Below are 23,232 nucleotides of genomic sequence, written 5' to 3' on the forward strand. Positions count from 1 at the left end.
TTTAATAATCCTTTGAGGTGCCCTTGCCGTTCTGATTCTGACATTCAGCATGCCCAATTCTAATCACTCCACCATGACTCAAGTTGTCTAGGCCCCTAACTCTCGAATTTCCTCTGACTCTTTATCTTTCTTCCTTGAACGTGCTGCATTAAAACCTATTACTTTGACAAAGTTCTATCTGCTTTATTATTAGTTTACGTGGCTCAGTGCCTAATTTTACTTTGTAAAACCTTCTGTGAAGCATCTTGGGATATTTTAAGGTGGTGTATAAAATTCAAGCTGTTGTTATTGTGTAAATTTAAGCTCTTGTTCAGAGAATTCCAGGTACTATTAATTCCTTAGTACCTATATGGTGAATTGTACAATTAATTAAAATGTGAGAGCAATGTCACCAAACACTTGAGCACAGCAGAGAGAAGAAACTTAACATATCCAAGTGTGATTCCACTATTTAGAGGTGTAGAACAGCAGTAGCTGCTCATTCACAACGGCAAGTGATGAATTGCAAGTTTAATATCCGGATTAAATAGAGCACTTTCTACTAGCTGAGTTCCTTAGTCCGAATTTTCACAGTAGTTCAATCCAGTATTCACAATTTAATGTTGGGCTGCATGCAACAGTCCATCCATGACCTTTTCATTTTAGTACTGGTGAACAAGGGGACAGTTTTCTTGGTCATAGTCACAGTCAATCAGAATACTGTTGAGGTAAAAACTGAAAGAACTGTAAATCAGGCGCAAAAACAGAAGTTGCTGGAAGAGCTCAGCAGACCTGGCAGCATCTGTGAAGAAGAAAAAAAAAATCAGGAGTTATTGTTCCGGGTCTGGTGACCCTTCCTTAGAACCACCAGATCTGCCGAGCTTTTCCAGCAACTATTGTTGAGGCACATCTAACAACAGTTAATAATAACTAATTATCATCTGCCGAGTAATATATGCTTTGAAAATCATAGAAAGTATTTTAATTAAATATTTAGACAGAATCTGGCCTTTGTAATGCGCAGCATACATTTTTTCCAATCTGAATCAATAGAAATAAGAATTAATTGCAGTGTTTATACTGTCTTACATTAAAAAAACTTAACCATATACTAAATAGACTGTTAGTGTGAGGTGAGAATAACAAAGCAAATAGCCAAGCACATACAATAACAAGGCACATATAATTAACATTGAACATGCATTTAAAAGATATTGTAAAAAACTAAAATGCAATTATGCCACGATCGGCATTCATTTCCATCTTCTCATAGGGATGGCCGAGTAAATAACCTACAAACCCAATTTTAACAAAACCTGCTGACAAAATACAACTTTTTACTTCTCATTTTTCTGTAGCTCAAAGCTCATCAAGGCATTTATCACCTGGTGGAAAGTACATGGTAAATACATTAAAACACTGAACTGAATGTTAGTGTTAATTGGATGCTGTTCTCATTTGGCTCAGTGTTAACAGGCAACATATCCTAGAAAATGGGGGTGGGAATCCTTACAACAATCCATCAAACAACGTCTGTTTCTCTGGGGTTACTGATTACACTGCTCATGGAACAGAACGCTTAAATTTCGTTTTCTTATAATGTGGGTTCAGTCCATGAGTAGAGTGACAGAATTCAACTTTATCATCAGTTTATAGATTCAGTTTCAATTAAAATTACAGGTATGCCATCAGGCTGCAAGGGACAGATTTACAATTACAAATACCATGATTCACTCCACAGATGGCAGGCTCTTAGAACCAGTGTTAAAATACACAATCAGCTTTAGTTCACAAGAAATATCCATTAATCAATACTTGAAATAAACTCACGGTAAGCAATTTTAGAAACTCAAGGTGTTTGTATCTACGTTAAAAACATGCTCAAGGTATCAGAGATGTGCAACTAGATGAACGTGAGTACACATCAAATCTAGCAAAATAGGATGGAATAACAAACAAGTTGCACATGCTGGATAAAAACGTACAAGTTACACACAAAACAAGAAATCACCTCAATCACTCCAAGAGAAACTCTGGTTGCTGGAAGTTTGGGAGAGCATAAAGACCGTTGACTGTCTGGAAGAAGGCAAGTGTTGTCTTGCCTGGTTCATAGCAGAAGGTGGGTGGGGAAAGAATAGAAAGTGGAAAGGAGATTAACAGAAGTATTTTAGGCAAGAGCACAAATTTGAGATGCTAAAGAGAAAAGGAAAAGGAAGATAAGCAAAATATATAGTTTGAGTGATTTTTAATTCAGTTTTTAAATGTCAGAAAATTTTTAAATACCAACAGTTGCATTTTATTTAGAACCCAGTGACTGAAGAAAAATTAACATTAATTTTCACCTAATTTAATACTTGGAGCATTACGATGTTTGGAGCATACTCCTACCTTTTAAGGACTGGCTACTCAGAAGATTTTAATAATCAGTAAAATCCAATCATACATATATTATTTTCATTTGATTAACATTTAGCTTTATATTAAGTCCAATAGCCAATAGAAGAAAATTACTGTCCATTCTGAAAATCTGAAAAAACAACACAAGTCCTAGAAAGGTGAAATCACCACAGTCTTACCAGATCACACAGTTGCTCTCTCATGAGAGATGATCTCACCTGAGGCATGAGGAGAGTCCTTAATGGCAACCTCAGCTGAACCCAATTGAACCTCAGCTGTTGGCATCACTCTACACTGCACCCAGCCGTTCAGTCAAATGAGCTAACTTACTCATACTGCTGGAAACACTTAGCAGCATCTGAGAAAGTATTTACAGCACTTTGTGATTTCAAATCATTAGAAGCCACATGAATTACTGAAATTACTGTGCTGAAAACTAGATACTACAGTAGAAACCAGACCAGAAAAAGTTAAATTCCTTGACTTAAATACAACATAGCACAAATTTAGGCTGGTGATTTTTTTTCCACCCTAGACCCCCTCCCAATAGCTAGGAAGATGCGGTAATCTCGGTGCTCAAACTTTGAAGCTGTAGGCATATGGGTTTGGTTGCAGACGCTTTGGCACCTCGCTAGTGTCAGCGTGCTTCCGTGAAGTGTTGGTGTTCTGTGCCGCTTGTTATTTATATGCCTCCGAATTGCTGGGGTGATTGGTATTACTTACAATTCTGTTGATCAGTGGTTTGTATATCAGGTCCTGTTCAATGTGTTTGTAGATGGAGTTCCGGTTGGAATGCCAGGACTCCAGGGATTCCCTGGTACGTCTCTGTTTGGCTCGTGCTATTATGGATGTGTTGTCCCAGTCAATCTCATGTCGTTCTTTGTCAGTGTGTATTGAGAGCAGTGAGAATTGGTCATGTCTCTTGGTGGTCTCGTTGGTGGTTGTGTATCCTTATTGTCAGTTTTCTTCCCGTTTGGCCTATGTAATGTTTCTCACGGTCCTTGCATGGTATTTTGTAAATTACATTAGTTTTATTGGTCGCGGCTATGGCATCCTTTATGTTCGTCAGTAGCTGTCACAGGGTGGTTGTTGGTTTGTGGGGTACCCTGATACCTAGGGGTCAGAGTAGACTTACGGTCATCTACCTCAGAGATGTCTCTGACCAATGGTAGGGTGACTAGTGTGTCCGGCCGAGTTGCCTTGCTGTGGTCGGTCGCGGAGGTAATGGCAGATTCTGTTTAAAAGCGGAACGTGCTCCTATTCTGCTCGGCACAGTTCAGGATTGAAGAAGTGTGGTGTAGCTCATTTGAACGATGTCATAATGCAACTCTGTTTATGGGTGTTGGGGTGGTTGCTGGAGTAATTAAATATCTGGTCCATGTGCATTGTCTTTCCATATGTGCCAGTCTGGTGTTCCCTGTTGTTCTTACATTCTAGCATTATGTCCAGGAAGAGGAGTCGGTTATTGTTCTCCTCTTCTTTTTGTGAATTTTATTCCATTGAGGATGTTTATGTTTTAGTGCATTTCTTCTTGTTTTGTGCATTTGATAATCACAAAAACATCATCTACATAGCAGATCCAGAGCGTGGGCTGTATAGTGGGGAGCACTGTCCATTCTAACATTTGCATTGCCACTTCTACAATCATGACTAATCAGGACCCACTGAAGCATAAACAACATCCTCACTGGAATAAAATTCTCAAAAGGAAAAATAAGAGAACAATAACTGCCTACCCTTAGACATAATGCCAGAATGAAAGAACAATGGGGAGCTCCAGACTGGCAAATACAGAAAGACCACACACATGGACCAGATACTTAAATTACACCAGCAACCACCCCAACACCCATAAATGGATCTGCATCAGAACATTATTCAAATGGGCCACACCTCATGGCAGCAACCTGGAACTGCACAAAGCAGAACAGGAGCACTTATACGGAGACTTTAAATGGAATGGATACCAGGAAAGCACAATCTGCCATTACCTCCATGACAGACAACAGCAAAAAGACACAACACGGCCAGACACACTAGTCACCCCACTGTACGTCGGAGACAGACAAGAGATGACCACAAGTCTACTCAGACCCCTAGGTACCAGAGTAGCCCACAAACCAACAACAAACCTTCAACAGCTACTGATGAATGTAAAGGATAACATACCTGCAACCAACAAAATTAACATAATATACAAAACACCGTGCAAGGACTGTGAAAAACATTACATAGGCCAAATTGGAAGAAAACTGACAATAAGGATACACAACCATCATATAGCCACCAAGAGACAGGGCTAATTCTCAATGATCTCAATACACACGGACAAAGAAGGGCATGAGATCAACTGGGACAACACATCCACAATAGCACGAGCCAAACAGAGACATACCTGGGAATTCCTGGAGCCCTCACATTCCAACTAGAACTCCAGCAACAAACACATTGAACTGGACCCGATATGCAAACCACTGAACAACTGAACCATAAGTAATGCCAACCGTCCCACCAAACGGAAACATGTAAATAACAAGTGGGACAGAACGCCAATGCTTCAGCAGAGGTACAGACAATGTTACCCAGCAGGGTGATGAAATGTCTGCAACCAAACACACTGGCTCAGTGAGCAAGTGTACAACTTCATCCATAACCTCAAATGTTCTCAAACTTTCTTTTTGCAACATATTGACAAGCATGGAATGTCTATAACAAGAAGACACAGATTTAAACTCATGATTTTAGAAGGGACTCACTTTGACAGTGATAAGGATGCATAGCTCACTGCGTGGATAGATGGGTCAGAAAGACTCAACATTTCATACTTGGGTAGCCAGGTGAAGTGGAATGCCAGACCAGGGATTATGTTGGATGGTCACTTGTCAGACAACACTGATCTGATAAGCTGTATGGCCTCCTTTCCTGATGTAAGTTTCTGAGATTTCTGCATTACTCTTTTGGCATTTCACACAATCCATTACTGAAATGCAGACAAGGTTTGCTTTGGATTTTTTTTTGCATCCAGTTATTATGGTGAATGGAACTAAAGCTTGGGCACGAGGAGGAAGTTAGTGCATACATACTACTGTAGGCACAAACCCATTCTAAAAGGCAACAAGGTATCAGATGGATAGAAGAAACCCTCTGGGTATGCTACAATTTATGGATAATAGAATACTCCTATAAAAACAATAGTTGGCTGTTCTGCATTTAAACATTTCACTCATCGCTGGTGTCCTGAAAATCTGAATATACTGGATAGATTATTTGACATGATTTTGCGTAAGTAAACTTTACAGGCAAGGCAGGGTTAAGCTGGCATCTTTTGAACTTCTCTAAAACACAAATAGATGCGATTCAAAATTAACAATGGTGAAATCAATAACAGCACAACTCCAGTTTTCCTCTATTTTCACTCCACAGCGAAAACACTGATTTAGAAAGAAAATTAAGCAAAATTTTCTAAGCCGCAATTAGTTGAAGTGCTAACTGGAGTTTAGTCTACATTTTAGAACTTACTTTGAATTTAAATTATCTAAATGTCACAATTTCTCTTTTAGCTATCTCTTCCTCTTTTATTTCCTGTCCTTTAACCTTCACAATATAGAAATTGATTTTCTCCTTGCTAAACCTCTCCATTAAATGTAAAGGTAGATAGACATATATGCACTTGCACGTTCCAGTTTGCAGCAAAACATTCTGTACTTCCTCGTCAGTGGTTTAGTTGAAGGAGCTATTGCTTCCCTAGAGCATCAAATGAATTTACCAACTCTTTGAAATGCTCAAATCATGGAAAATCAGTTCAAGAGAGTGCATTGCTCCCTTGAGTTTGTCAGGCCTAGTTACAACATAGAACTTGACAGATCAGAGAAAATTAATTTCTTATGTTCAATGTTCTGCTAAATCTCAATTTGGAAGTGGATAATCCCAGTGATCTGCAATTATCCAAACAGGAATATTTTTGCCTTCTCGGAACAGCAGCAAGCAGACTTGAAAAATCCACAAAGAATTCCTTAATATCTTAGTTATTTTAGCAGAAAAAGTAGGCAACGTAGGCACAGAACAGTTATTTTAGAGGAAAAGATTTCCTGTACCTCACTAATTAGTAAAAACTCTCCCAGCAATATTAAGAGATACTAACTGCAAAATAGGAAAATACAACTATTCATTGTCAAACATTGTCTCCTGATCTTTTTGGAAATGCAAAGTTGTAACACACGAACAATGTAAAGAAAGCAAATTATTCAGAATAGGAGAGTAACAATATGATATTATCCATAGTTTTCAGTAATTTATGTGTGTATCTATAGTCAGCTGTTTACCCTATCAGATGTCAAATGGTCACTGAGAAGAAGCATACAGGTTGCATATAACAGACACCGTCAAAAACAGTGACCTTTTGATGTTTCAACACCTACCTGCAGCCTGCCTCTGTGCACCGGCTTGCTCAAGAGTTTTACCATAACGTCAGGCATCAAACTAACAGTGATTAATAAAATTATAGTGAGCCATGCTGAAACAGAAGTCAGCATCTGTGCAAAGACAAAGTACATTCTTTGCTGCTTCAGGAAAGGCCTAGTAGAAAGAAATTAAAACAGTTAGGTTCAGTGTTTTAAGTCTCACATGTTGTACATACAAGGTAGTGAACAAGGAATGCTATACATTTGAGTGTTTTATTTTCTACTTACAAGTTTGATATAAATCTGATATCAAATGTCAACAATTTACAACAAATACTACTGAAATATGTATTTTAAGCCATTGAGGCCCATCAGCAGTCTAGCCTAACGTCCAGAGATATGGGTGCATCACTATCATCATTAACATATTCCAGTTAAATTATAACTTCAAAACAGGAGCTAAAAATACAACAGTATTTTAAAAAGCCTAGCAAAATTCAATGCTGTCAACATTAAGTACTAAACAGAACTCACTACATTTTAGATAACAAGGTGTGGAGCTGGATGAACACAGCAGGCCAAGCAGCATCTCAGGAGCAGGAAAGGTGACATTTGGGGCCTAGACCCTTCATCAGAAATTCAGAAAACAAGAAGGGTCTAGGCCCCAAATGTCACCTTTCCTGCTCCTCTGATGCTGCTTGGCCTGCTGTGTTCATCCAGCTCCACACCTTGTTATCTCAGGTTCTCCAGCACCTGCAGTTCCTACTAACTCTCACATTACACATTCTTCTTCCCGAAGATCCTGAAAACAAAGTTTTTGTTAAAAATATAATTGATCTGTGTGAATTTATCTAAACATTAATATTCCAGGCACAATTGAAATGTATAGAATCATAGAATCCCTACAGTGTGGAAACAGGCCCTTCGGCCCAACAAGTCCCCACCAAACCTTGGAGCATCCCAAACAGACCCATCCCCCTATAACCCACCTAATCTACACACCCCTCCACACTATGGGCCATTTGGCATGGCCAATCCACCTAGCCTGCACATCTTTGGACTGTGGGAGGAAACCGGAGCATCCGGAGGAAACCCACGCAGACATAGGGAGAACGTGCAAACTCCACACAGACAGTCGTCCAAGGGTGGAATTGAACCCGGGTCCCTGGCGCTGTGAAGCAGCAGTGCTAACCACTGAGCCACCACGCTGCCTCAAATACTTCAAGCTGTGATTACAACAATTAAAATTACTTGCAGAAATTACTGCAAAACAAAAAGACATGAAGTCAAAACATTACGTCTCATGTTTATTAAGATTGAAATACAAGTAAACTAACTTTAGAAAAGGCAGAGGGGTGATGGAGGAGGGCTGTTATTTAGACTGGAGGCCTGTGACAGCAGTATGCCCCAAGGTCTAGTGCTGGGTCCATGGTTTTTTGTCGTTTATATAAATGATTGGATGTGAATATAGGAGGAATGGGAGGAATGTTTACTAAGTTTGCAGGTGACACCAAAATTGATGGTGTAGTGGGCAGTGAGGATAACAGACCTTGATCAGATGAGCCAATGGGCCAAGCAGTGGCAAATGGAGTTTAATTTAGATAAATGTGAGGTTTTGGATACACTTCATGGTAAGGTCCTGATGAGTGCTGCTGAACAAACCTTAGGGTGCCCGTCCATCGTTCCTTGAAGGTGGAATCACAGGTACACAGGATAGTGAAGGCATTTGTTACATTTGTCTTTATTGGTCAATGTATTGAGTATACGAGTTTGGATGCCAAATTGCGGCTGTACAGGATATTGGTTAGGCCACTATTGGAATACTGTGTTCAATTTTAATCTCTCTTTTATAGGAAAGATGTTGTTAAACTTGAAAGGGTGCAGGAAAGATTTACAAAAGGATGCTGCTGAGATTGGAGGGTTTGAGCTGTAGGGAAAGGCTGAATAGGCTGAGGGGTGACTTTATAGATGTTTATACAATCATGAGGGATATAGGTAGGGTGGATATCAAGGTCTATTGTCCTAGGGGCAGGTGTCCAAAATTAGAGGGCATACGTTTAAGGTGAAATGACAAAGATATAAAAGGAATCTGAGGGGCAATGTTTTTGTGCAGGTTGTGCACGTATGGAATGAGTTGCCCGAGTGAGTGTAGGAGCCTGGTACAAATACGATATTTAAAAAGGCATCTGGATGGGCACATGAATAAGAAGGATTTACAGGGGCCTGAGTCAAATTCTGGCACATGAGACTAGATTAATTTAGGATATCTGCTCATCATGGATGAGTAGGGCTAAAGGGTCTGTTTCTGTACTGTACACCCTATGACTGAACTCATTCCGCATAAGAAATTACTGCCAATTTGTTGAACTACGGTCAGCATGGAGATGTAGCAGGAACTGTCAATTCTCTTAACTGATTAAATTCAAAACCAGTAAGTCAACTCTAAATTCCAACACTGACTAAGCAGAATTATCTCACATGGTTTGAATTTAATCAGTTAACCTCCAGGCCAGGATACAACTCTCTTGTGGCACAGTGGCAATGTCCCTAACCTTGGATCAAGAGGCCTGGATTCAAATCCATTCTAATAATTCAGTTAGTAAAACAGTGTGACCATCTCATTGACTTGCAGGGTTATAGGGATAGGGTGGGTCTGGGTGGAATGCTCTTCAGGAGGTCGGTACAAACTCAATGGGCCAAATCGCCTGCTTCCATACAGTAGGAGTTCGATGATTTCTATGATAATCTTCACTTTCATAATGTGCAGCCTTTTAACTGGTGCTAAAAGTTTTTAAATTTACTTACCATATGATGCCACCCCAAAAGAAAGAGAAGATGACAAAAAAGGCTAGAGAACCCCATATTACAAAATGGTTGATCCATGTCCAGTATTGAGTGTCCAATACAAGCTGAAAATACAATAAGAAAGATGTAAGATGAAAGCCGTGCATTAAACATCAGATTCCTTAATTACGTAAGGAGAGGAATATAATGCATATGGCACCTTGCAATCAAAACTGCAGTGGTAATTCAAGAAAATTATTTCAGACAAAACAGTGAATATAAAACAAATATAGCAAGTTCAACATCAAAGTAATTCAAACAAATCCATGGTAAACTAATTCTCAATTTACCACAACAAACATATGAAAGCCTCCTGTGATACCAGGTCTTTTAAAAGTCATAGTTCTTAACTATTCATTGTTTTAGTCAATGTTCAGTGTTTCTGATGCAACGTTTTCAGCTTCTAACAACAAGTTAAAATAGGATTGTTTCTATTAGACAGATCATAACAGTGTAAACAAGAAAGATCTGACACAATTATAAACCAAAGTGATTTTTGACCACATGCATAATGCTAAAAGGTGCAGAAATAAACACACAAAATGCTTGAAGCACTTCACAAATCTGGCAAGTGCTGTAGAGAGATGAAAATGCAATGTTATTGTTTCAGGCTTGAGGCACTCCAGCTGAAGGACCTGTAATCTTTAATCAAAACCTGTAATGATAACTCACTCTATAGAAGCAGCCAGATCAGCTCAGTATTTCCAGCATTTTCTGTTTTTATTTTACTACTCATCAAGAGGAAGTTTAAGGTCCAACCATCAGATAGCTAGATATTTAGATACTGAGAGAGAAGGAAATGCTAACTTGTAGGTAAGGCAGACACATTATTCAGAATCAGGACGAGTGGAGGTGAAGACAATAAAGTGTGGAGCTGGATGAGCACAGCAGGCCAAGTAGCTGCTGCTTGGCCTGTTGTGTTCATCCAGCTCCACACACTTATCTTGGAGTGGAGGTGAAGCGTATTCCACCACAGATGATTAACACACCTATTTCACCTCAGCTTACTGCACATCCCTCAATTGTTTTAGCGTCCAAAAATAGGCTCCGCAAGCAGAATACATCATTCCTGAAGAACTATGGGCACTTATACCATGTTATGCCCAAAGTTCTAGGTAGCACAGGAATAATTAAGAGCAGTGAAAATCATGCTGCACCAGCAGAGTTGCTTCTATGCTAAATAGCCATGTTCAGAACAAAATTTACAACACTTGAATACTTCGTTTTTTAATAATTAGGTCTATTTCTGTTCTGAAAGAATCATACTGGAATTGAAATGTAAACTATGTTTCTCTCTCCACAAATGCTGTCAGATCTGAGTCTCTTCAACACTTAAAGGCTTTTAATAAATTAAATACAGCTAACTCACTACTTGGATATACCTCAACCAGGCATATCCAGCAAACACTCTGACCAAAATTAATAACAGATTCTGCGTTTTTGTACTTATTTTCCACCCACGATGTTCCTAAAAAGACAGTTTGTCTCATCACTCCATCTGTCCTCTGTGTTAATGTGTAATTACTTAGATTTGAAAGAGGTAGAGTTTAAGTTTGCCATCGCCATTAATAATCTGTCTTTGCCAAGTTAATGGCAACGTTTTGAGAAATAAATAAGTTCTTGTTTATCTGCTTGTTGATTTGAAACAAAAAAAATGGCTTGTTCACAGTCAGGCATTAAACATCCTAGACGTTACATTGGTTAAATTTAAAACTCAATGACTTTTGGAATACTGTGGTGATCTCCAGAGTACTATTCCTATCAGAGTTGTGAAAGCATTGATTTCTCTCCACTATCAACACATTGGCAGCAAGTACCACAAACAAGATGCACTGCAGCAACTCATCAAGGATCCTTTGACAACACTTTCTAAACCAGACCTCTAGCATGTAGATGATCAGTGCACAGGAGTATCACCAAGTCACTTCAAGTCACGCACCATCCTGAATTGGAATTACAGCATCACTTCTTTACTGTCACTTCTTCAAAATCCTTGTAATTCCCCAATAACAAATGTATGTGTACCTGCACCATGTGGATCAGAACAGTTCAATAAAGTGGCACATCTAAACTTGCTTCTGGGCAATAAACCACACCCTTGCTTCAGATGCTCACATTTCAGGAGTGAAAATATAGCTTCTGTTTTTAAATTTGAAAGCATAATTAAAGCAGAGCTGCCTTTTAATGACAAATATCTCGCACCTTTGGTTAAAAGTTCTGGATGAAATTACAGACACCATATAAGAAACAACAAACTAAAAATAATGCTATTTTCACATCTTCTGTAACTTTTTAGTAAAATATGAACTATTTTTAATATGCACAGACCTTCAGGTTAACCGTAAACACCAAAACAGCGAAGACAATTGTTCCAAAAGTCCAGTTTCCATAAATCTGCAATAGACAAGGTCAAACAATAAATACCAGCTGGAAATACAAAGTGATTAAATCTGAGAGCAATGGAGCCAATCTAATTCAATTTGAAATTATAAAATTGAAGAGATTTTTAAAAATCTGAATAATTAGCTCATTATGAACACATGTAGGGTGCCTCTGCTGGCATTGTTCAATGGAAAACAAAGATCTTTGTTTTCTAGTGTTGTCATGCACTGTAAACTGTAACTGTAATGCAAGTAAAGAAAAATCTTCATTACAGGTTGCTAAGGAAGCAAAAGGTTTTTGGGAGTAATTCACTGTTCAGGTCCTCTTCCAGGTTTTCAACATGGACATGTCTACCAAAGCTCAATTACATACAAGTAAAATGACATCATATCTGTTAACATGGATGAATAAATTATTAAAAAGAAAACCCACTGCAAATAACCAACTGGAGTAAGATGCAGGCTGTCACCAGAACCACCAATAGGAGACTCTTTCCCTCACACTGTGGATAGTCAGAGGAAGAATCAAATGCTCCTCTCTCACCCACCCTGCTGGTTGGATCAAGATGAAAACATGTGGTGGACTAACTGCTATTCATTTATCTTCACTGCAGTCAATATAGCTTGGCGTGATTTTCAGAGCTGTAACACTTCAGTAATCCTGCAATAAGTTTTCTGCTTATGGGATCTGTTTCTACAAAAAAGAAATGGCTACTGCATTCACTTATATAGAAGTAATTACATTTCAAAATAAATAGTTCTAATGTGGTTGTGGATGGTTCTAAAAGTAAAATTTATTTTGGTTTGAGTATTGTGACACAAGTAAAATACACGTTTTTTAAAAAATATTGGTGTCTGAACACTTTGGGACCAATGTCTTTTCATAGACTACTTAAATGATCAAAATTGATATTATGGTCATTCATGATAGAAGTACTTCTGCACTGACCTGACCATTGTCTGCAAGGGCTGAATTCTCATAGAGGAAATAAGCCCCAAAGAAAAATACTACACCATTGAACAGTCCTAAAAATGTCCAATAAAGGAAAGGTTTCCACTGTAGCAATGCATTGTCAGCAATATTCCTGCATTAGAGAGGAAAAGAGTTAGAGAAAGCATAGTTACATCAAAATGTCAAATTCCCTCAGAACAATGCTTAACATATTGACAGAAAATGTATGGATTCATATTAATACATTATCTCTATTTATAACAGCTGGTGACCATCAGTAATCAAAATGGTTAAAAAGAGAACTCAACAGTAATAGGAACCACATTAGCTAATGTATTCGGGCTGTGCCCACAGCCCTCATATTACTTCATCAAAATAGCAGCACAAACTGCCAAAAATATAACTGATAAACTGCCAGCTCCGCTTTTGCATGAGGTTTGTTCTTCCGGAGGTGAGAAATAAAGCAATTATCAAACAGCAGTACAGCACCTGGACATTGACGGTATTTCCACGTTAAAAATTTGAAAAGTCATCACGCAAATGCACAGTTTTAATACATTCAAATTTGCTGATGATACAATAGGTGGGAGGACATACTGTGATAAGGATAAGAAGAATCTGCAATGGGTTACAGATAAGGTTGAATGAGTAGCATAAATTTTGGCAGATGGAGTTTAATATAAGAAAGTATGAGACCATTCATTTTGGTAGGAAGAATCAAAAGGCAGACCATTATTTAAGTGGAGAGAAAGAGTGCAAACAAAACTCAACTCAGAGTATTCTTGAGCACGAGGCACAAAGTGTTAGCAAAAATGAAAGTGGCCTTTACTGCTAGGAGATTGAAGTTTATAAATAGGTAACTGTACAGGGTGCTGATGAGACCGCATCTGGAGTACTGTGTACAGTTTTAATGACCATTTTTAAAGGATGCACTGGCATTGAAAGCTGTTCAAAAATTATTTATTAGGCTGATTCCTGGCATTATGATGTTGACTCATCAATGGATAGCTAATTCAGAATTTTAGAAGGAGGGTGATGTTTTGAAATATGTGACTTTTTCAGGGAGATTGACAGGGTAGGTGTTGAGATGTCGTCGTCAATAGTGGGGGAGTCTAGGACTAGGGTGCATTGTGAAAAGAGGGCATTCATTTTAAACTGGCATGAAGAAATTTCACCTTCCAGAGTCTGTAATTCTCTAATCCAGAGAGAGTTATAGAGTCATACAGCATGGAAGCAGAAACTATGGCCCAGCCAATCCACGCTGACTATGTTCCCAAATTAAACTAGTTGACCCTGCTTGCACTTAGCGCATATCACTCCAAACTTTCCTATTCATGAACTTATCCAAATGTCTTTTAAACATTTTAACAGTACGTGCAACCACCACTGCTCTGGCACCCTCCAAGTAAAAAACAACTGCTCCTGTCCTTTGTGATCAGAGATAATGGGAACTGCAGATGCTGGAGAATCCAAGATAACAAAGTGTGAAGCTGGATGAACACAGCAGGCCCAGCAGCATCTCAGGAGCACAAAAGCTGATGTTTCAGGCCTAAACCCTTCATCAGAGAAGGGGATGGGGAGAGGGTTCTGAAATAAATGCGGAGAGAGGAGGAGGTGGACTGAAGATGGATAGAGGAGAAGATAGGTGGAGAGGAGAGTATAGGTGGGGAGGTGGGGAGGGAATAAGTCAGTCCAGCGAGGACGGACAGGTCAAGGAGGCGGGATGAGGTTAGTAGGTGGGAAATGGAGGTGCGGCTTGAGGTGGGAAGAGGGCATAGGTGAGAAGAACAACAGGTTAGGGAGGCGGGGACGAGCTGGGCTGCTTTTGGGATGCAGTGGGGGAGATTTTGAAGCTTGTGAAGTCCACATTGATACCATTGGGCTGCAGGGCTCCCAAGCGGAATATGAGTTGCTGTTCCTGCAACCTTCGGGTGGCATCACTGTGGCAGTGCAGGAGGCCCATGATGGACATGTCATCTAAGGAATTGGAGGGGGAGTTAAAATGATTCGTGACAGGGAGGTGCAGTTGTTTATTGCGAACCAAGCGGAGGTGTTCTGCAAAGCGGTCTCCAAGTCTCCACCTGGTTTTTCCAACGTAGAGGAAGCCACACTGGGTACAGTGGATACAGTATACTACATTGGCAACTGTGCAGGTGAACATCTGCTTAATATGGAAAGTCATCTTGGGGCCTGGGATGGGGGTGAGGGAGGTGGTGTGGGGGCACGCACAGCTACCTTGAATACACCTCCTCCCACCCACGCTCCTGCAAAAATTCCATCCCATATTCCCAATTCCTTCGCCTCCGCCGCATCTGCTCCCAGGATGAGACATTCCACTCCCGCACATCCCAGATGTCCGCGTTTGTCAAGGACCGCAACTTCCCCACCACAACCACACCACGCCCAAACACCAACCCCACCCCCCCCGCCCCCGCCCACCGCCCTGGCAGGGGTCGAGAACGCCCTTGACCGTGTCACCTGCATTTCCCGCAACACATCCCTCACAACCCACCCTCGCAATTACCACCCTAAGAGAATCGCCCTCGTCTTCACATACCACCCCGCCAACCTCTGGATACAACGCATCATTCTCCAATGCTTCCACCATCTACAATCCGACCCCACCACCCAAGACATTTTTTCCATCCCCACCCTTGTTGACTTCCGGAGAGACCACTCCCTCCGTGACTCCCTTGTCCGCTCCACATTCCCCTCCAACCCCACCACACCCGGCACGTTCCCCTGCAACCGCAGGAAGTACTACACTTGGCCCCACACCTCCTCCCTCACCCCCATCCCAGCCCCCAAGATAACTTTCCATATTAAGCAGATGTTCACCTGCACAGCTGCCAATGTAGTATACTGTATCCACTGTACCCAGTGTGGCTTCCTCTACATTGGGAAAACCAGGTGGAAACTTGCAGACCGCTTTGCAGAACACCTCTGCTCGGTTCACAATAAACAACTGCACCTCCCAATCGCGAACCATTTTAACTCCCCCTCCAATTCCTTAGACGACATGTCCATCACGGGCCTCCTGCACTGCCACAGTGATGCCACCCGAAGGTTGCAGGAACAGCAACTCACTCCGTTTGGGAGTCCTGCAGCCCAATGGTATCAATGTGGACTTCACAAGCTTCAAAATCTCCCCCACTGCATCCCAAAAGCAGCCCAGCTCGTCCCCGCCTCCCTAACCTGTTGTTCTTCTCACCTATGCCCTCTTCCCACCTCAAGCCGCACCTCCATTTCCCACCTACTAACCTCATCCCGCCTCCTTGACCTGTCCGTCCTCGCTGGACTGACCTATTCCCTCCCCACCTATACTCTCCTCTCCACCTATCTTCTCCTCTATCCATCTTCAGTCCACCTCCTCCTCTCTCCGCATTTATTTCAGAACCCTCTCCCCATCCCCTTCTCTGATGAAGGGTTTAGGCCTGAAACATCAGCTTTTGTGCTCCTGAGATGCTGCTGGGCCTGCTGTGTTCATCCAGCTTTAAACTTTGTTATCTATGCTCATGTCCTTTGTGAATCTCTCTCCTTTCACCTTAAAAATTTACCCCCTAGTCTGGAATTCCCCCACCCTAGGGAAAGATCATTTTCATTAATTTTGTCTATGCATCTCATGATTTTATAAAGCTCAATAAGATCACGCCTCAATTTCCGACACTCCATGAAAAACAGTTCCAACCTTTCCAGTTTGTTGATATATCTCAACCCCTCCATTACTGGCAGCATCCTAATAAATCTTTGAACACAGAACAAAGAACAATGCAGCACAATACAGGCCCTTTCGCCCACAATGCTGTGCCAACCAATTATCCTACTCTAAGGCCAAACTAAACTGCATACCCTACATTTTACTATCATCCATGTGCCTATTCAAGAGTTGCTTAAATGCCCCTAATGTATCTGACTCCATTACCACTGCCAGCAGCGCATTTCACGCATCAGCCTCTGTCGGTGTAAAGAGCCTATCTCTGACAGCTCCCCTATAGCTTCCTTAAATCACCTCAAAATTCTGCGCGCTTATAATAGTCATTTCCACCCTGGGAAAATGTCTCTGACTATCCACTCACGCTATGCCTCTCATCATCTTGTACACCTCTATCAAGTCACCTCTCAACCTTCTTTGCTCCAATAAATAAAAAAGCCCTAGCTCCCTCACCCTTTCCTCATAAGACCTGCCCTCCAGTCCAAGCAGCATCCTGGTAAATCTCTGCACCCTCTCTGAAGCTTCCACGTGCTTCCTATAATGAGGTGGCCAGAACGGAACACAATATTCCAAGTGTGGTCAAACCAGGGTTTTATAGAGCTGCAGCACAACCTCGTGGCTCTTAAACTGAATTTCCCTTCCAATGAAAGCCAACACACCGTACGCCTTAAAGAACCCTATCAACTTGGCTAGCAACTTTTGGGAATTATAGACATGAACCCCAAGATCCCTCTGTCCCTCCACACATCCGAGAATCCCACCATTAACCCTAAATTCTGCATTCAAATTTGACCTTCCAAAATTAATCACCACACTTTTCTAGGTTGAATTCCATCTGCCACTTCTTTACCCAGCTCTGCAACCTGTCAATGTCTCACTGCAACCTACAACAGCCCTCCAACACTGTCCACAACTCCACCAACCTTCTCGTCATTGGCAAACTCACTAACCCACCCTTCCACTTGCTCATCCAAGTCACTGAAAAAGGTCACAAAGAGCAGAGGCCCCAAAACGGATCCCTGCGGAACATCACTGGTCACAGAGCTCTAGGCTGAATACTTTCCATCTACTACCACCTTCTGTATTCCATTGACAGCCAATTCTGTATCCAGACAACCAAATTTTCCTGAACACTATGGCTCTTTATTTTATGAATAGCCTACCATGGGGAACCTTATCAAATGCCTTGCTAAAATCCATATACACCATGTCTACTGCTCGAACTTTATTGATGTGTTTTGTCACATCCTCAAAGAATTCAATAAGGCTTGTCAGGCATGGCTGCCCCTCACAATGCCACGCTGGCTGCTTCCAATCAAAGTTTCCAAATAATTATAAATACTATCTTGCCAATAATCTGTCCACCACAGAAGACTGACTGGTCTGTAATTCCCAGGATTATCCCTATTCCTTTTGTGAACAAGGGAATGACGTTTGTCACCCTCTAATCTCCTGGTACGATTCCTGTGGACAGTGAGGACACAAAGGTCATTGTCAAAGGGGTAGCAATCTCTTCCCTCCCTTCTCAGTAACCTTGGGTATAGTTCTTCTGGCCCAGGGATCTTCTCTATCCTCATGTTTTTTCAAAATTTCTAGGACATACTCCTTCCTAACATCAACGTGTTCGAGTATATCGGCCTGTTTCACACTGTCCTCGCAAAAGTCAAGGTCCCTCTCACTGGTGAATACTGAAGCAAAGTATTCATTAAGGACCTCCCCTACCTCCTCTGATTCCACGCAGAAGTTCCCTCCATTATCCCTGATCGGTCCTACGCTCACTCTGGCCATCCTCTTGTTCCTCACTTAAATATAGAACACCTTGGGGGTTTCCTTAATTCTACCCACCAAAGCTTTTTCATGCTCCCTTCTAGCTCTCCTAAGTCCATTCTTCAGATCCTTCCTGCTACCTTGTAACCCTCTAGAGCTCTGTTCAATCCTTGCTTCCTCAGCCTTAAGTAAGCTTCCTTCTTCCTATTGACTAGATGTTCCAACATGTGCTGTCATCCAAGGTTCCTTCACCTTACCATCCTTTCCTTGCCTCAGTGGGACAAACCCATCCAGTACTCGTAGCAAGTGCTCCCTAAACAACCTCCACATTTCTGTCGTGCATTTCTCAGAGAACATCTGTTCCCAACCGGTGCTCCGTAGTTCTTGCCTAATACACTGTAATTCCGCCTCCCACAATTAAATATTTTCCCATACCGTCTACTCCTATCCCCCTCTATGATATAGTAAAGGTCAGGGAGTTGTGATCACTATCACCAAAATGCTGCCCCTTCAGTTCGGATGCAATCTGTACTTCTTGTACAGGTCCCAGCCTCCCCAGAAGGTATCCTAACGATCCACAAACCTGAAGACCTCCCTCCCACACCAGCTCTGCAGCTGTATTCAGCTGCACTTGCTCTCTATTCCTAGCCTCACTAGCCCGTGGCACAGGTAGTAATCCTGGAGATTACTACTCTGGTTGTGCTGGCTTTTAGCTTCTAACCTAACTCCGTATATTCACTTTTCAGGTCGTCATCCCTTTTCCTAGCTACTTCATTGATACCGATATGTGCCACGACTTCTGGCTGCTCACCCTCCTCCTTAAGAATCCTGTAGGCTCGATCGGAGACATCCCTGACCCTGGCACCCAGGAGGCAACATACCATCTGCAAGTCTTGCTCAGTACCATAGAATCTCCTGTCTGTAACCCTAACCAGTGAATCTCCTATCACTATCACTCTCTTATTCTCCCCCACTTCACTTCTGAGCCATAGAGTCAGGCTCAGTGCCAGAGATCTGGCTGCAATGGTTTTTCCGAAGCCCTTAATATCCTTCCTATAGCAGGTCGACCAGAACTGCACACAATAGTCTAGAAGAGGCCTCACCCTCATCCTACCCAATATCCTATGCTCAAAAGGTCTGAACAACGAAGGCAAGTGTGTTAAAATCCTGCTTAACCACTGTGTCCACTTATCACGCAAATTTCAAAGCTATTTCCAATTCTAAAAAAGACACTCTTGAAATAATTTCAGAGTTGAGGGCTGCGGGGCTGGTATGAAACAGGAGGCAAGACAGATAAGCCATGAAATAGCAGGGAAAGCTTGAGAGACCATATGGCCTACTTCTGTTGCTATTTCTTGCGTTTTAATGAACCAGTAAAGATTGATACTTGCTAAAATCACTGAATTATCCAATCTCCTGGAACAACTCCTCAAAATTAGGGAGATATCATGGAGTGGAATGATAGCATCAAACTGATTTAATAAAATTAAAATAATAGCAAGTATTTTACAGACAGCAAGTTTGAGGGGGAGAATGAAACAAGACCCTTACATATTAAAAATTGGGAGCATGCTTTGGAAAACATAGCAATCTTACCACAAGCAGCCCAACAGGTCGTGTGTTTTTTTTACTCTGCTGCACAGGTGCCACATTGAGATATTTGTACAGATTAACACACTTCCTACTAATGTTATAAAATATATCAGAATAGTCTTTAATAGGTAGTTGGAATTATTACTTACCTGTAGAGAGAGGGATCCTTTCTCAGTATTTCAATGCTTATATGCTGTTCCAGAAGACCGTACAACAATATTGGCAGAGAAGTGAAGCAGATATTATAAAATGTAAGATATGTTGCATCATAGAGTGGCTTATGGGAAGAAACAGTGAAACAGAAAGTCAGGATAAAATTTCACAAATGAATTAACCATTAAAAAAACACAAGTCAACAAAATGTCAGGTTTAGATTTTGTTGTTTAAGAGGAGAGGATGGGATAGACGATTAAAACAAAGCTCAGGTGGATGGCTAGGGAAGAAAAGAAAGTGAAGGATTTTGTTTATCATTCAACCCAAAGAAGCATAACATTACACCTCACTTTTGGTACATTTGAGGTTAGAGTTTTCGATAGCTATTCTTCCAGGTCAAGAGCAATCTTACAAACATAGGCTGCTGCCACTGCTCAGGAACAGGATAATACAAACCTGCTGAGAGAATCCACAGTAGAACTGGTACAAAAACTGAGGAAAGATGAAGCAAAGATTCTGTAAAAGAAAACACCGCCAAATAAACTCTAATTCACAAAGATGGGCACTTTTGGGCATTTCATTATGTTTAAAGCACTACACAATCAAAAGCTGTCATTTCACACTGCTCTATTCAGGCTTTTATGGAAAAGCACTTAAACTCCCCCTGCACAGCATTCAAGGGATTTGTTAGCTTTGCTTAAAAATATGACAGCATAAACTAGCACATATTTCGATAAAAATAAAACTAGAGAAAGATACTGCAGCACGTGTCAACAAATATTTTGTCAGACAGCCTTTGAGTTAAACCTCTTAAATATTAAAGTTACTGCTGGACAGCTTCAGAAAAGTTTCCACCTCCCTAAGATGCACAGTTTTCTTTGTTTTAAGTTTACACATGACAATGTTGACCAAAATTCCATTATTATAGTGACAAAGAATTCAAATTGTAAAGACATGGCAAACATCAGCTGACAGACATATTGAAGAGCATACCTTGTAGAAGAAATACTGCACGAGGTGTGCGATCCGAATGTAGTATAAATGTCCATGAGCAAGTAGAAGCTTCTGCAGATGTTTAAACTTTGGTATTGCATAATCGCTATTCCTCGCTGCTTGGCGACCCTCCTTGCCTTTTAAACCTGAAATAAATTTAAGAAAGACCATTTAAATCAATTTGAAATATGTATGGGCCACTACTTTAAATGGCAAAAAGATGAAAAATTGCTCATAACCCTCATTCATGGTGGACATGCCAAGAATTCAGAAGAACCACCTAGAATAGGCCATAAAATCCCACAAGACTGCTCCACCATTCACAGAATAGAATCATAGAATGGTTTCAGCACGGATAGCCATTTTCTTCATCTTCTCTGTCCTAGCTCCTTTTAACGGTAACCCAGCTATTCCTACACCCATTTGGTTTTCCAGGCTGTTGAATTTCCTTTGGAAAACCATGAATGAACCTATGTCTACTACATTCTCAATCAGAGCACTTCAGATCCTAACCAAACAATGCATTAATTAAAAAAAAATCTTTCCTCTCATGTTTCCTTTGGCTCCAATGCCATTCACCTTGATTTGGGTGTGCCTGACTGTGTCAACACCCAAATTCCTCCCAACTGCTGTGTCTGGGCACCCGATGATTTTGAATCTCCAAACTCCTTCCAATCGTCTTTTCACTGAGGGGAGAAAAAAACCTCATCTACTCAAATCCATGCACAAAACTTAAGTTTCTCATCTCTGGAATTATTTTTGTAAATCTTTTCTGCAAATTCAACAATATTATGCATGTCCTTTTCGCTTAAATCCACTTCCCTGCCCTCTCCCTTTATCTCCTTGTTGTACAAAAATCCACCAACCATTGTTTAGTGTTGAGCAGTCACAGCCTCCTGGACAGATAATTCCAAAGATTCACAACACAATGAAGAAACCCTTGCATCATTTAACCTGTCAAAGTGTCGTCATCTAAAAATTTTATACACTTTAATGAGATAATCTGCCATTCTTCTAAACTCCTTGCATCCATTCTACTCACTTGCCTAGGGATTCAATTAATTCATTTGTTGTTTTTTAGTTTGTTCATTGATTCTGGATGTCATTGGGCAGGCCTGCATTTAAGAGTCATAATGTTGGAGATTTTATGGCATTTAAAGCTGTTGTTCATCAAACATTCATCTATTTGAACCCCATTTTCCAGCAATTGGCCCATAGTCTTGTGTGCTGTGGTACTTCAAGTGATCATCCAAATCATTCTGAAACATCTTGAGGGTTCTTGTCTCGATACCACTGTTCAGGCAGTGAGTTTCAGAAACCCACAATGTCCTAGATGAAACTTGTTTTCCCCCAAAATCTCCTGCTCCTTAATTTAAAACTGTGCTTCTGGTTACTGACCCCATTAAGATGAAAGGTTTCGCTCGATACGCCCTGTCTACGCCCTCGACATTTTGTATACCTCAATCAGATCCCTTCCTCCACATTCTCTATTCTAAGAAAAGCAACCTAATCTCTCTTCATAGCTGAATGGCTCCAACACAGGCACCATCCTGATGACTTTCTTCTGCACCCTTTCCAGAGAAATTACATTTTTCCTACTGTGCGACGACCAGAACTGCCCACAGTATTCCAGCTGTGGCCTAACTAATGCTTTATATACAGTTCTATCACAACCTCCTCACTTTTGTCTTCAGTGCCTTGACCAATAAAGGCAAATATCCTGTATGACTTCTTACTGGCTATCCTTTCCTGCCCAGAGGATACGTTAAAGTCAACCACATTGCTAGAAGTCTGGAGTCACTTATAGAGAGCGTAAAGATTTTCTTCCCTAAAAGGACACCAGTGACACTGTGTTATCGCTATCTGTAAACCAGGCAGGTTTCAGCAATAATAGCCTCATTCAATTATTATTGAATTAAAATTTAAGCATCTGCAACTACAGGATTTAATCCCATATCTCAGAGGATTAACCTGGTATTCTGGATTCCTAGTACATTACCAGTATACCCCCACTGTGCCCTTTCAAAATGGTAGAGAGACCAAACTGTACCCAGCATTCAA

At 40.9% G+C, this 23,232-nt stretch overlaps 1 protein-coding gene across 6 annotated transcripts in view; it reads right to left on the reverse strand.

The window, feature by feature from the left end:
- Positions 1–23,232, reverse strand: part of LOC125458673 (phospholipid-transporting ATPase IG-like) — a 169,189-nt gene that overhangs the window by 15,437 nt on the left and 130,520 nt on the right. For 4 of the 6 annotated variants that reach the window (XR_009446702.1, XM_059651325.1, XM_059651322.1 and 1 more), the window contains exons 22-28: positions 21,172–21,317; positions 20,635–20,694; positions 20,175–20,302; positions 12,951–13,086; positions 11,949–12,014; positions 9,582–9,685; positions 6,795–6,951 (exon numbers count right to left, since the gene is read on the reverse strand). Coding sequence is in view for 5 of the 6 variants with exons in the window: in XM_059651325.1 (XP_059507308.1) it covers positions 6,795–6,951; positions 9,582–9,685; positions 11,949–12,014; positions 12,951–13,086; positions 20,175–20,302; positions 20,635–20,694; positions 21,172–21,317 (797 nt within the window). In the remaining variant the exon portion in view is untranslated. Of the gene's footprint in view, positions 1–1,990; positions 2,082–6,794; positions 6,952–9,581; positions 9,686–11,948; positions 12,015–12,950; positions 13,087–20,174; positions 20,303–20,634; positions 20,695–21,171; positions 21,318–23,232 lie in introns of all 6 variants that reach the window. The other 2 variants (XM_059651323.1, XM_059651324.1) reach the window with 1 other exon arrangement.

This window comes from Stegostoma tigrinum, chromosome 15, assembly GCF_030684315.1.
Source record: "Stegostoma tigrinum isolate sSteTig4 chromosome 15, sSteTig4.hap1, whole genome shotgun sequence".
Lineage (NCBI taxonomy): Eukaryota > Metazoa > Chordata > Chondrichthyes > Orectolobiformes > Stegostomatidae > Stegostoma > Stegostoma tigrinum.